Source organism: Oncorhynchus mykiss, chromosome 6 (genome assembly GCF_057628025.1).
Source record: "Oncorhynchus mykiss isolate SJ-2025 chromosome 6, ASM5762802v1, whole genome shotgun sequence".
Lineage (NCBI taxonomy): Eukaryota > Metazoa > Chordata > Actinopteri > Salmoniformes > Salmonidae > Oncorhynchus > Oncorhynchus mykiss.
Genome location: NC_143027.1, coordinates 22,281,548 through 22,294,618, shown reverse-complemented (window position 1 = coordinate 22,294,618; position 13,071 = coordinate 22,281,548). Strand labels below are relative to the sequence as shown.

Sequence of the window (13,071 nt, the reverse complement as noted above, 5' to 3'; positions counted from 1 at the left end):
CAACATGGCCAATCAGCTGGGACTGAATATGAATGAAAATGTATGTGGGTCTTGGTAAGAAAGACTATTGATTTTAATGAAACTATGAAATAGGCCTAGTGATCTTTTACATTGGTACTAGTTACTGTATATTAATATGTTGTGTTTCTCTGTCTGTTTTACAGATGAAATGAATGGCAGTAATCTTGGTAAGTACCACAAACACTTTTTAATTGAATCTATTTGCACTTGACGTTTGAACAATCAATCATCCTGAACCTCCATTCTAACCATGTTCAGTCACTGAACACACTTGAAGTATATGAGAATTATAATACCATGTTAGAAACTGCCAGGATTCATCTTCGGCACCTCATCACATAAAGCTCCCATCTGGTAAAGTAAACCCCAGCACAGTTTGTCTCAGTGATTCAGAGCAAACAACAGGTAAGCTCAGCCCAGTCCAGATGTTGTTATCTCTCGGGTCATTGTGTAACAGTCAGTTCACTTAAACAGGTATGTGATTGTAAAGATGTGGCTGTGTGATTATCACAGTGATACAGACTCTTGGATAGCCTACCACCAACCAGGCATGGAGGCTTTTTACATTCCTCCCTTCCAGGTGCTGAACACAGCAATGTGACTGGGACATCATCCACGTCAGCCACTTAGCGTCCGCCTCCAGGCCCAGTCAGGGATGCACTATCGGTTGTTCCACCACTGAGGAGAGGGGTTTGGAGGGACTGAAACCAGTCAGACCAGCCTGGCTTGAATGAATCCTGAATCCCTGCCCACCTGATTAGAGGTCTCACCCAGGCAGCCAGGATGTAATGACAGAATTATGTTCTTGCCACTTCCCGTCTGCCCCGGCTGGGCTTATAGTCACGCTAGCCTGGCACAGTATGTCATTAGCTCCCCAACTGTAGCCCAACGAGAGGCAGCAGCTCTGTCATTTTACATCTAAATCACAGAGCTCTCTGGAGATCACAGCAACGCTAAATCGCTCATGTAACCGCCTACCCCTCGCTCACTTAGTATGCAGAGCTTATATATACTGTATTAACACTGCAGAATTACTGTGACATTGATGGAACAGAGGCGAAGAGATGTCAACTAGGCAAAACTGTTATTCTGGATGACATTGACCTACTGTGATCATTCCATCTAACTGTGATTGTAAAAATATATTGCTAATAATATTATAATAATTTTTAGATGATTTATGGTCATCATCACAGGGATGATTAACAGGCCAGCTCAGCATCCATCAGAGCTCCAACTAATCTGCTGTGATTAGTCTAAGCCCTCAACGCCAGGTTTGGGAAGGAAGGACTGAGTGATGAGAAACTATTCTCCACTCAGAGTTTTGCTTATTTGTTTGGAATTGCTTGTCAAACGTGTAATTACACTGCCATTGGTTTGGATCCTCCCTATGGTACAAAACTGTCGTCACACGAGTCGCAGACATGCAGGATTCCTTCAATAATGTACATAGGCTCTCATGCAGCTTTTTTTTTACGAGTCCTCACCTCCTGAGACCGAGTCAAGACCGAGTACAAATGTATATGACACCGAGACAAGACCGAGACACTCAATATGTTGTCGGAGACCGTGACAGGTCTCGAGTACTACAACACTGACTGCAACATAATCAGAATCCTGCTATACAGATGTAGGATCTTAATTTGAGCCAGTTTGCTACAGCAGGAAAATAATCCTACACCAACAGGACATTTTTATTATTATAATAATTAACTGGTATTTTTTTAGGGGTTTGATACATTTTCTGTAAGGGTAAGTCTAGAATGTCAAAGTGGTAAATACTTTGTAATTCATTTAAGCATCAGCTGTCAGAGCAGCTTGCCGATCATTGCACCTGTACATAGCCCATCAGTAAATATCCCACCCAACTACCTCATTCCCAGATTGTTATTTATTTCTTTGCTCTTTTGCACCTCATTATCTCTACTTGCACATTCACATTCCCTTGCCTTTGGAAAGTATGCAGACTCTGAGTTTTTCCACACTTTGTTAGGTCACAGCCTTATTCTAAAATTGATTCAATAGTTTTTTTCCTCATCGATCCACATTCAATACCCCGTAATGACATAGCAAAAAAACAAAGAAACTGAAATATAACATTTACAAAAGTGTTCAGACCCTTTACTCAGTACTTTGTTGAAGCACCTTTGGCAGCGATAACAGCCTTGAGTCTTCTTGGGTATGATGCTACAAGCTTGGCACATCTGTTTTTGGGGAGTATCTCCCATTCTTCTCTGCAGATCCTCTCAAGATCTGTCATGTTGGATTGGGAGCGTTGCTGCAAAGCTATTTTCAGGACTCTTCAGAAATGTAAGATCGGGTTCATGTCCAGGCTCTGGTTGGGCCACTCATGGACATTCAGAGAGTTGTCCCGAAGCCACTCCTTCGCTGTCTTGACTGTGTGCTAAGGGCAATTGTCCTGTTGGAAGATGGAGGTCCTGAGCGCTCTGGAGCAGGTTTTCACCAAGGATCTTTTTGAACTTTGCTCCGTTCATCTTTGCCTCGATCCTGACTAGTATCCCAATCCCTGCCACTGAAAAACATCCCCACAGCATGATGCTGCCACCACCATGCTTTACCGCAGGGATGGTGCCAGGTTTCCTCCAGATGTGACGCTTGGCATTCAGGCCACAGAGTTCAATCTTGTTTCTCATGGTTTGAGAGTCTTTAAGTGCCTTTTGGCAAACTCCAAGAGGGCTGTCATGTGCATTTTACTGAGGAGTGGCTTCCATCTGGCCACTCTACCATAAAGGCCTGATTGGTGGAGTACTGCAGAGAGGGTTCTCCTCCTGGAAGATTCTCCCATCCCCACAGAGGGACTCTGGAGCTCGTTCAGAGTGACCATCAGGTTCTTGGTCACATCTCTGACCAAGGCCCTTCTCCCCCGATTGCTCTGTTTGGCCGGGCGGCCAGTTCTAGGAAGAGGCTTGGTGGTTCCAAACTTGTTCCATTTAACAATGACGGAGGCCACTCTGTTCTTGGGGGCCTTCAATGTATTTTTTTTTTTTAAATTGACCTTTATTTAACCATGTAGGCAAGTTGAGAACAAGTTCTCATTTACAACTGCAACCTGGCAAAAAATAAACCAAAGCAGTGCAACATTAACAACAACACAGAGTTACAAATAAACAAACGTACAGTCAATAACACAATAGAAAAGATAAATAGAAAAATCTATGTACAGTGTGTGCAAATGTAGAAGAGTAGCGAGGTAGGCAATAATTAGGCCATATAGGCAAAATAATTACAATCTAGCATTAATATTGGAGTGATAGATGTGCAGATGATGATGTGCAATTAGAGATACTGGGGTGCAAAAGCGCAAGAGGGTAAGTAATAATATGGGGATGAGGTAGTTGTGTGTGCTATTTACAGATTTGCTGTTACGGTGCGTGAATGAGGACCCAAAAGCGAATTAACTTAAACAGAGCTTCTTTAATTACCAAACATAGGTAGGCTCAGACGGACCGGCAGATTCCGACAGGACAAGACAAGGTTACAGCAAACATGACGACAGTCTGGTTCAGGCATGAAACACAACAAACAAGAATCCGACAAGGACAGGAACAAAAACAGAGAGAGATATAGGGGACTAATCAGAGGGAAAAAGGGAACAGGTGGGAAAAGGGGTGACGAGGTGGTTAGGAGGAGACAAGGCACAGCTGGGGGAAAGAGGGGGTGGAAAGGTAACCTAACAACGACCAGCAGAGGGAGACAGGGTGAAGGGAAAGGACAGAGACAAGACACAACATGACAGTACATGACAGTACCCCCCCCACTCACCGAGCGCCTCCTGGCGCACTCGAGGAGGAAACCTGGCGGCAACGGAGGAAATCCTCGATCAGCGCACGGTCCAGCACGTCCCGAGAGGGAACCCAACTCCTCTCCTCAGGACCGTACCCCTCCCAATCCACGAGGTACTGGTGACCACGGCCCCGAGGACGCATGTCCAAAATTCTACGGACCCTGTAGATGGGTGCGCCCTCGACAAGGATGGGGGGGGGGGGGGGAAGACGAGCGGGGGCGCGAAGGACGGGCTTGATGCAGGAGACATGGAAGACCGGGTGGACGCGACGAAGGTATCGCGGAAGAAGAAGTCGAACTGCGACAGGATTAATGACCCGAGAAATACGGAACGGACCAATGAACCGCGGGGTCAACTTGCGAGAAGCCGTCTTAAGGGGAAGGTTCTGAGTGGAGAGCCAAACTCTCTGACCGCGACAATATCTAGGACTCTTAGTTCTACGCTTATTAGCAGCCCTCACAGTCTGCGTCCTATAACGGCAAAGTGCAGACCTGACCCTCTTCCAGGTGCGCTCGCAACGTTGGACAAAAGCCTGAGCGGAGGGGACGCTGGACTCGGCGAACTGAGATGAGAACAGCGGAGGCTGGTACCCGAGGCTACTCTGAAAAGGAGATAGCCCGGTCGCAGACGAAGGAAGCGAGTTGTGGGCGTATTCTGCCCAGGGGAGCTGTTCTGACCAAGACGCAGGGTTACGAAAAGAAAGACTGCGTAAGATGCGACCAATAGTCTGATTGGCCCGTTCTGCTTGACCGTTAGACTGGGGGTGAAAGCCGGAAGAGAGACTGACGGAAGCCCCAATCAAACGGCAAAACTCCCTCCAAAATTGAGACGTGAATTGCGGACCTCTGTCCGAAACGACGTCTGACGGAAGGCCATGAATTCTGAAAACATTCTCGATGATGATTTGTGCCGTCTCTTTAGCAGAAGGAAGCTTAGCAAGGGGAATGAAATGAGCCGCCTTAGAGAACCTATCGACAACCGTAAGAATAACAGTCTTCCCCGCTGACGAAGGCAGTCCGGTGACAAAATCTAAGGCGATGTGAGACCACGGTCGAGAAGGAATAGGAAGCGGCCTGAGACGGCCGGCAGGAGGAGAGTTACCGGACTTAGTCTGCGCGCAGACCGAACAAGCAGCCACGAAACGACGCGTGTCATGCTCCCGGGTGGGCCACCAAAAACGCTGGCGAATGGAAGCAAGCGTACCCCGAACGCCAGGGTGGCCGGCTAACTTGGCAGAGTGAGCCCACTGAAGAACGGCCAGACGAGTAGGAACGGGAACGAAAAGAAGGTTCCTAGGACAAGCGCGCGGCGACGGAGTGTGAGTGAGCGCTTGTTTTACCTGCCTCTCAATTCCCCAGACAGTCAACCCGACAACACGCCCCTCAGGGAGAATCCCCTCGGGGTCAGTGGAGGCTACTGAAGAACTGAAGAGACGAGACAAAGCATCAGGCTTGGTGTTCTTAGAGCCCGGACGATAAGAAATCACGAACTCGAAACGAGCGAAAAACAGCGCCCAACGCGCCTGACGCGCATTAAGTCGTTTGGCAGAACGGATGTACTCAAGGTTCCTATGGTCAGTCCAAACGACAAAAGGAACGGTCGCCCCCTCCAACCACTGTCGCCATTCGCCTAGGGCTAACCGGATGGCGAGCAGTTCGCGGTTACCCACATCATAGTTACGTTCCGACGGCGACAGGCGATGAGAAAAATATGCGCATGGGTGGACCTTGTCGTCAGAGAGGGAGCGCTGAGAAAGAATGGCTCCCACGCCCACCTCTGACGCGTCAACCTCGACAACGAACTGTCTAGAGACGTCAGGTGTAACAAGGATAGGAGCGGATGTAAAACGATTCTTGAGGAGATCAAAAGCTCCCTGGGCGGAAACGGACCACTTAAAGCACGTCTTGACAGAAGTAAGGGCTGTGAGAGGAGCTGCCACCTGACCGAAATTACGGATGAAACGACGATAGAAGTTCGCGAAGCCGAGAAAGCGCTGCAGCTCGACGCGTGACTTAGGGACGGGCCAATCAATGACAGCTTGGACCTTAGCGGGATCCATCTTAATGCCTTCAGCGGAAATAACAGAACCGAGAAATGTGACGGAGGAGGCATGAAAAGTGCACTTCTCAGCCTTCACAAAAAGACAATTCTCTAAAAGGCGCTGGAGGACACGTCGAACGTGCTGAACATGAATCTGGAGTGACGGTGAAAAAATCAGGATATCGTCAAGGTAAACGAAAACAAAGATGTTCAGCATGTCTCTCAGGACATCATTGACTAATGCCTGAAAGACAGCTGGAGCGTTAGCGAGGCCGAAAGGAAGAACCCGGTATTCAAAGTGCCCTAACGGAGTGTTAAACGCCGTCTTCCACTCGTCCCCCTCCCTGATGCGCACGAGATGGTAAGCGTTACGAAGGTCCAACTTAGTGAAAAACCTGGCTCCCTGCAGGATCTCGAAGGCTGAAGACATAAGAGGAAGCGGATAACGATTCTTCACTGTTATGTCATTCAGCCCTCGATAATCTATGCAGGGGCGCAGAGACCCGTCCTTCTTCTTGACAAAAAAAAACCCCGCTCCGGCGGGAGAGGAGGAGGGGACTATGGTACCGGCGTCAAGAGCTACAGACAAATAATCTTCGAGAGCCTTACGTTCGGGAGCCGACAGAGAGTATAGTCTACCCCGGGGGGGGGGTGGTTCCCGGAAGGAGATCAATACTACAATCATACGACCGGTGTGGAGGAAGAGAGGTGGCCCTGGACCGACTGAACACCGTGCGCAGATCGTGATATTCCTCCGGCACCCCTGTCAAATCACCAGGCTCCTCCTGTGAAGAAGAGACAGAGGAAACAGGAGGGATAGCAGACATTAAACATTTCACATGACAAGAGACGTTCCAGGAGAGGATAGAATTACTAGACCAATTAATGGAAGGATTATGACAAACTAGCCAGGGATGGCCCAAAACAACAGGTGTAAAAGGTGAACGAAAAATTAAAAAAGAAATGGTTTCACTATGATTACCAGAAACAGTGAGGGTTAAAGGTAGCGTCTCACGCTGAATCCTGGGGAGAGGACTACCATCCAGGGCGAACAAGGCCGTGGGCTCCTTTAACTGTCTGAGAGGAATGTCATGTTCCCGAGCCCAGGTCTCGTCCATAAAACAGCCCTCCGCCCCAGAGTCTATTAAGGCACTGCAGGAAGCTGACGAACCGGTCCAGCGTAGATGGACCGACAAGGTAGTGCAGGATCTTGAAGGAGAGACAGGAGTAGTAGCGCTCACCAGTAGCCCTCCGCTTACTGACGAGCTCTGGCCTTTTACTGGACATGAAGTGACAAAATGACCAGCGGAACCGCAATAGAGACAGAGGCGGTTGGTGATTCTCCGTTCCCTCTCCTTAGTCGAGATGCGGATACCTCCCAGCTGCATGGGCTCAGCACCCGAGCCGGCAGAGGAAGATGGTAGTGATGCGGAGAGGGGGGCGACGGAGAGCGCGAGCTCCTTTCCACGAGCTCGGTGACGAAGATCAACCCGTCGCTCGATGCGAATAGCGAGTTCAATCAAGGAATCCACGCTGGAAGGAACCTCCCGGGAGAGAATCTCATCCTTTACCTCTGCGCGGAGACCCTCCAGAAGACGAGCGAGCAAGGCCGGCTCGTTCCAGCCACTGGAGACAGCAAGAGTGCGAAACTCAATAGAGTAGTCTGTTATGGATCGATTGCCTTGACATAGGGAAGACAGGGCCCTGGAAGCCTCCTCCCCAAAAACAGATCGATCAAAAACCCGTATCATCTCCTCCTTAAAGTCCTGATACTGGTTAGTACACTCAGCCCTTGCCTCCCAGATTGCCGTGCCCCACTCACGAGCCCGTCCAATAAGGAGAGATATGACGTAGGCGACACGAGCAGTGCTCCTGGTGTAAGTGTTGGGCTGGAGAGAAAACACAATATCACACTGGGTGAGGAACGAGCGGCATTCAGTGGGCTCCCCAGAGTAACACGGCGGGTTATTGATTCTGGGCTCCGGAGATTCGAAAGCCCTGGAAGTGGCCGGTGGATCGAGGCGGAGATGGTGAACCTGTTCTGTGAGGTTGGAGACTTGGGTGGCCAGGGTCTCAACGGCATGTCGAGCAGCAGACACTTCCTGCTCGTGTCTGCCTAGCATCGCTCCCTGGATCCCGACGGCTGAGTGGAGAGGATCCGAAGTCGCTGGGTCCATTCTTGGTCGGATTCTTCTGTTACGGTGCGTGAATGAGGACCCAAAAGCGAATTAACTTAAACAGAGCTTCTTTAATTACCAAACATAGGTAGGCTCAGACGGACCGGCAGATTCCGACAGGACAAGACAAGGTTACAGCAAACATGACGACAGTCTGGTTCAGGCATGAAACACAACAAACAAGAATCCGACAAGGACAGGAACAAAAACAGAGAGAGATATAGGGGACTAATCAGAGGGAAAAAGGGAACAGGTGGGAAAAGGGGTGACGAGGTGGTTAGGAGGAGACAAGGCACAGCTGGGGGAAAGAGGGGGTGGAAAGGTAACCTAACAACGACCAGCAGAGGGAGACAGGGTGAAGGGAAAGGACAGAGACAAGACACAACATGACAGTACATGACATTTGCTGTGTACAGGTGCAGTGATCGGTAAGCTGCTCTGACAGCCGATGCTTAAAGTTAGAGAGGGAGATTTTTGCAATTCGTTGCAGTCATTGGTTGCAGAGAACTGGAAGTAAAGGCGGCCAAAGGAAGTGTTGGCTTTGGGGATGACCAGTGCAATATACCTGCTGGAGCGCGTGCTATGGGTGCGTGTTGCTATGGTAACCAGTGAGCTGAGATATGGCGGGGCTTTACCTAGCAAATACTTATAGATGACCTGGAGCCAGTGGGTTTGGCGACGAATATGAAGCGAGTGCCAGCCAACGAGAGCATACAGGTCGCAGTGGTGGGCAGTATATGGGGCTTTGGTGACAAAACTAATGGCACTGTGATAGACTACATCCAGTTTGCTGTGTAGAGTGTAGGAGGCTATTTTGTAAATGACATCGCCGAAGTCAAGGATCGGCAGGATAGTCAGTTTTACGAGGGTATGTTTGGCAGCATGAGTGATGGAGGCTTTGTTGCGACATAGGAAACCGATTCTAGATTTAATTTTGGATTGGAGATGCTTAATGTGAGTCTGGAAGGAGAGTTTACAGTCTAACCAGACACCTAGGTATTTGTAGTTGTCCACATATTCTAGGTCAGAACCGTCCAGTGTAGGAACCACCACCGTCCAGAGTAGTGATGCTAGTCGGGTGGGAGGGTGCGGGCAACAATCGGTTGAAGAGCATGCACTTAGTTTTACTAGCATTTAAAAGCAGTTGGAGGCGTTGAAGCTTGTTTGGAGGTTTGTTAGCACAGTGTCCATGAAGGCCAGATGTATACAGAATGGTGTCGTCTGCGTAGAGGTGGATCAGAGAATCATCAGCAGCAAGAGCGACATCATTGATATATACAGAGAAAAGCGTCGGTTCGGTAATATAACCCTGTGGCACCCCCATAGAGACTGCCAGAGGTCCGGACAACAGCCCCTCCGATTTGACACACTGAACTCTGTCTTAGAAATAGTTGGTGAACCAGCCGATGAAGATACGTAGTTGCACAATATTGTCTTTTATCAATGGCGGTTATGATATCGTTTAGGACCTTGAGCGTGGCTGAGGTGCACCCATGACCAGCTCGGAAACCAGATTGCATAGCGGAGAAGGTACGGTGGGATTCTAAATGGTTGGTGACCTGTTTATTAACTTGGCTTTTGAAATATTTTTGAAAGGCAGGGCAGGATGATATAGGTCTATAACAGTTTGGGTCTAGAGTGTCTCCCCCTTTGAAGAGGGGGATTGCTGCAGGGGGGGGGGCTGAGATGCTGGCCGGGGTAGGGTTAGGCAGGTGGAAAGCATGGCCAGCCCTAGAAAAATGCTTATTTTCACAGATTTCTTTCTAATAAACAGTTTTTGCGTGGTCATTATGGGCTTTTGTGTGTAGATTGCTGAGTTTTTTTGTATTTAAAAAAATAAATTTTAGAATAAGGCTGTAACGTAAAAAGATTGGGAAAAGGTCAAGGGGTCTGAATACTTTCCGAATGCACTGTATCGTGTATCTTTTATAGCCTTTAATATGTTCACTCTGTTGGCTTCATAGGACGAACATACATACAATGCTATGCTTGGAGCTTTCAAGAGCTACTTCAACATTTTGCTTAATATCTCTGTCATAATAGTAAATATACAGGTATATGTTGTTAATTTGATCACTGTTGTCGCTGAGAATTTTCCTGCGCTGCAGGAAATTTGAATGAGCCTCGTGATTTGGTCTCCACTACGACGTAGAAGTATATCTTAACTATAGACTACTGTAGCCTATCAAAATGTATTTATTGTTAGAAAGTATGAAGTATTTAAAAAATATATAGATTTATCTAATCCTCCTGCTGCAGAATTGTTTTACAAAACAACTGTCAAATTAAGATTTTACATCTGTATGGCTCCTTTTTTCTTACATTATTTGCATTACTTTAGTTGAAGGTCCATGCTACAGTTGGTGACATAAGCTAATAATGAAGGTGCAGGGCCTGATTATACAATATACATTTATTTAGTTTTTTTTACATCAAGAACATGACCTCTTCCACTAAGATTCAGCTTAACTTTGCCCTTTAGTGAGGCATGTTGTGTAAGCAAGGGCCACAACATGAATAATGTTGGTGTTTGCGAGGCAGGCAGGCTGGTCTGAGTGTAAAGCTAACTGGAGCAGGAGAATGGCGCTGTTCGGCGAGGTTCACGGCTGTTATTCTTACAGGCGATGAGCGTGAAAGGAATTAATGCCATCTGACAGTTCTGGAGCAAGAAGAGGAGGGCTGGACGGAAAAGGAGGAGAGCGAGAGGAGAACGAGAGAGAGGAGAGGGGGTGTGAGAAGAGATAGAGGTATGGATGGATGGAGAAGGGGAAGGGAGGAAAGTACATTGGGGAAGTGTTGGATGAGGGAGACAAGGAAAGAGGGAATGAGCTAGATGGGGGAAGAGAGAGCATAAGCTAGAGAGGGGGAGGGGGCAGGAATGAACTAGATACTGTAGGAACCACCACTGTTCACAACCACAAAGAATGTCATATGGGTTCTATAGATGTTATCATGAAGACACATGAAAAGTAGACTGGAATGTAACTCCAATGCATGCTTTCTTAACAGGCACGTTTGAAATGCTCTGAGACACTTAAACTCTGACATTTTATCACAGTCAAGCAAATTCAGTGTGGCTAGTATGTGTGATTTAGCTGAGGCCAAATTGAATACTAGCCGGTCATTCTGGAATTGAGACTCTAAGAGGATTCTTATGAGTCCCCAGGTGGGTTCAGTCTAGGAGATTTCTAACTGAGGTGAACATGATCATTCATAGAATGCTGGGAATACTCGTAGGGCTGAACACTGAAGAACTATGGGTGAGGGATAGGCAGACTGAGAATAGAGGGGCAAAACAGCTTCCTAATGCTAATGAGGATTATAGAGACAGAGAAAAGAGACATGGCAAGTGAGGGAGAGACCGAGTGAGAGAAAAGAAACATGATGGAAGGTGAGTGAAGGATAGACAGAGAGAGAAGAGGGACAGGAAAGCGAGCAAAACAGATAGAAAGAGAGGAGAGGGACAGGGAAGCGAGGGAGGATCACACTGTAATTTGGCAGGCTCCAGGACCACAGTCCACAGCAGACTCCTTTTGGAGGAGGAGTAGCAGACAGAGATCTGCACCCTTCTGTCTGTGAAACCTGTCATTATCATGTTGGCTGAGAGAAGAAAACAACGTATTGATGTCTCATCCTTAAAAACACACAAACCCCTCTGCTCCTGAACTCCAGACAGCCCAAACGCTTGATGTCGAGACTATCTCTGTTTTTTTGTGGTTTGAGTGGGGGGCCTTGCTTTATTTATAGAACACGGTGTTGTAGGCCTAACCTACTGAATGTGGTGTAGGTAAGGATCAAGACTAGTCCAGCCTGGTTTAACATATATAAATTGAACCATCAGAAAATGGTTTATCACATCATGGGGAAGACAATAGCTTTCCATATATTTTTACCAATCATAAACCTCCAAAGCCACACATTTAGTGAGGTGATATTATTTTATACGAGTGATACTATTCCCTATAATAGAGACAGCAATGCTCCTCTCTGAAATAAGCAGTGTGTGTTGTTTGATCCAAGGCTTATGGTAAAAGCCAGACTAAAACCCTCAAACACTGTGTCTGTGAGCTGGGCTCATTCCCTGTCATCATCTGTCTCTCTAGCACGGTATACCTGTCTGCTGGAGGTTATCATAGGTTCTGTCTCTAGCACGGTATACCTGTCTGCTGGAGGTTATCATAGGTTCTGTCTCTAGCACGGTATACCTGTCTGCTGTAGGTTATCATAGGTTCTGTCTCTAGCACGATATACCTGTATGCTGTAGGTTATCATAGGTTCTGTCTCTCTAGCACGGTATACCTGTCTGCTGTAGGTTATCATAAGTTATGTCTCTAGCACGGTATACCTGTATGCTGTAGGTTATCATAGGTTCTGTCTCTAGCACGGTATACCTGTCTGCTGTAGGTTATCATAGGTTCTGTCTCTAACACGGTATACCTGTCTGCTGTAGGTTATCATAGGTTCTGTCTCTAGCACGGTATACCTGTATGCTGTAGGTTATCATAGGTTCTGTCTCTCTAGCACGGTATACCTGTATGCTGTAGGTTATCATAGGTTCTGTCTCTCTAGCACGGTATACCTGTCTGCTGTAGGTTATCATAGGTTCTGTCTCTAGCACGGTATGCCTGTATGCTGTAGGTTATCATAGGTTCTGTCTCTAGCACGGTATACCTGTATGCTGTAGGTTATCATAGGTTCTGTCTCTAGCACGGTATACCTGTCTGCTGTAGGTTATCATAGGTTCTGTCTCTAGCACGGTATGCCTGTATGCTGTAGGTTATCATAGGTTCTGTCTCTAGCACGGTATACCTGTATGCTGTAGGTTATCATAGGTTCTGTCTCTAGCACGGTATACCTGTCTGCTGTAGGTGATCATAGGTGGAAGAGATTGTATAATGGTGGTGCCTATTCATGTCTTTGTTTGTATAAGAGCGAGTTGGTTCACGTTGGAGTTATCTGTCTCTTGGTCCACTGAGTGAGTGAGTGAGTGAGTCAGTGAGTGAGTGAGTGGACCTGAGATGGCTCATT

The 13,071-nt window shown here is 47.4% G+C and overlaps 1 protein-coding gene across 1 annotated transcript in view; it reads left to right on the top strand.

Annotated features, from left to right (window-relative positions):
- Window positions 1-13,071, top strand: part of nr6a1a (nuclear receptor subfamily 6, group A, member 1a) — a 118,467-nt gene that overhangs the window by 68,007 nt on the left and 37,389 nt on the right. Inside the window, exon 3 of the mRNA XM_021605625.3 lies at window positions 165-188. Coding sequence (XP_021461300.2) covers window positions 165-188 — 24 coding nt within the window. The remainder of the gene's footprint in view (window positions 1-164; window positions 189-13,071) is intronic.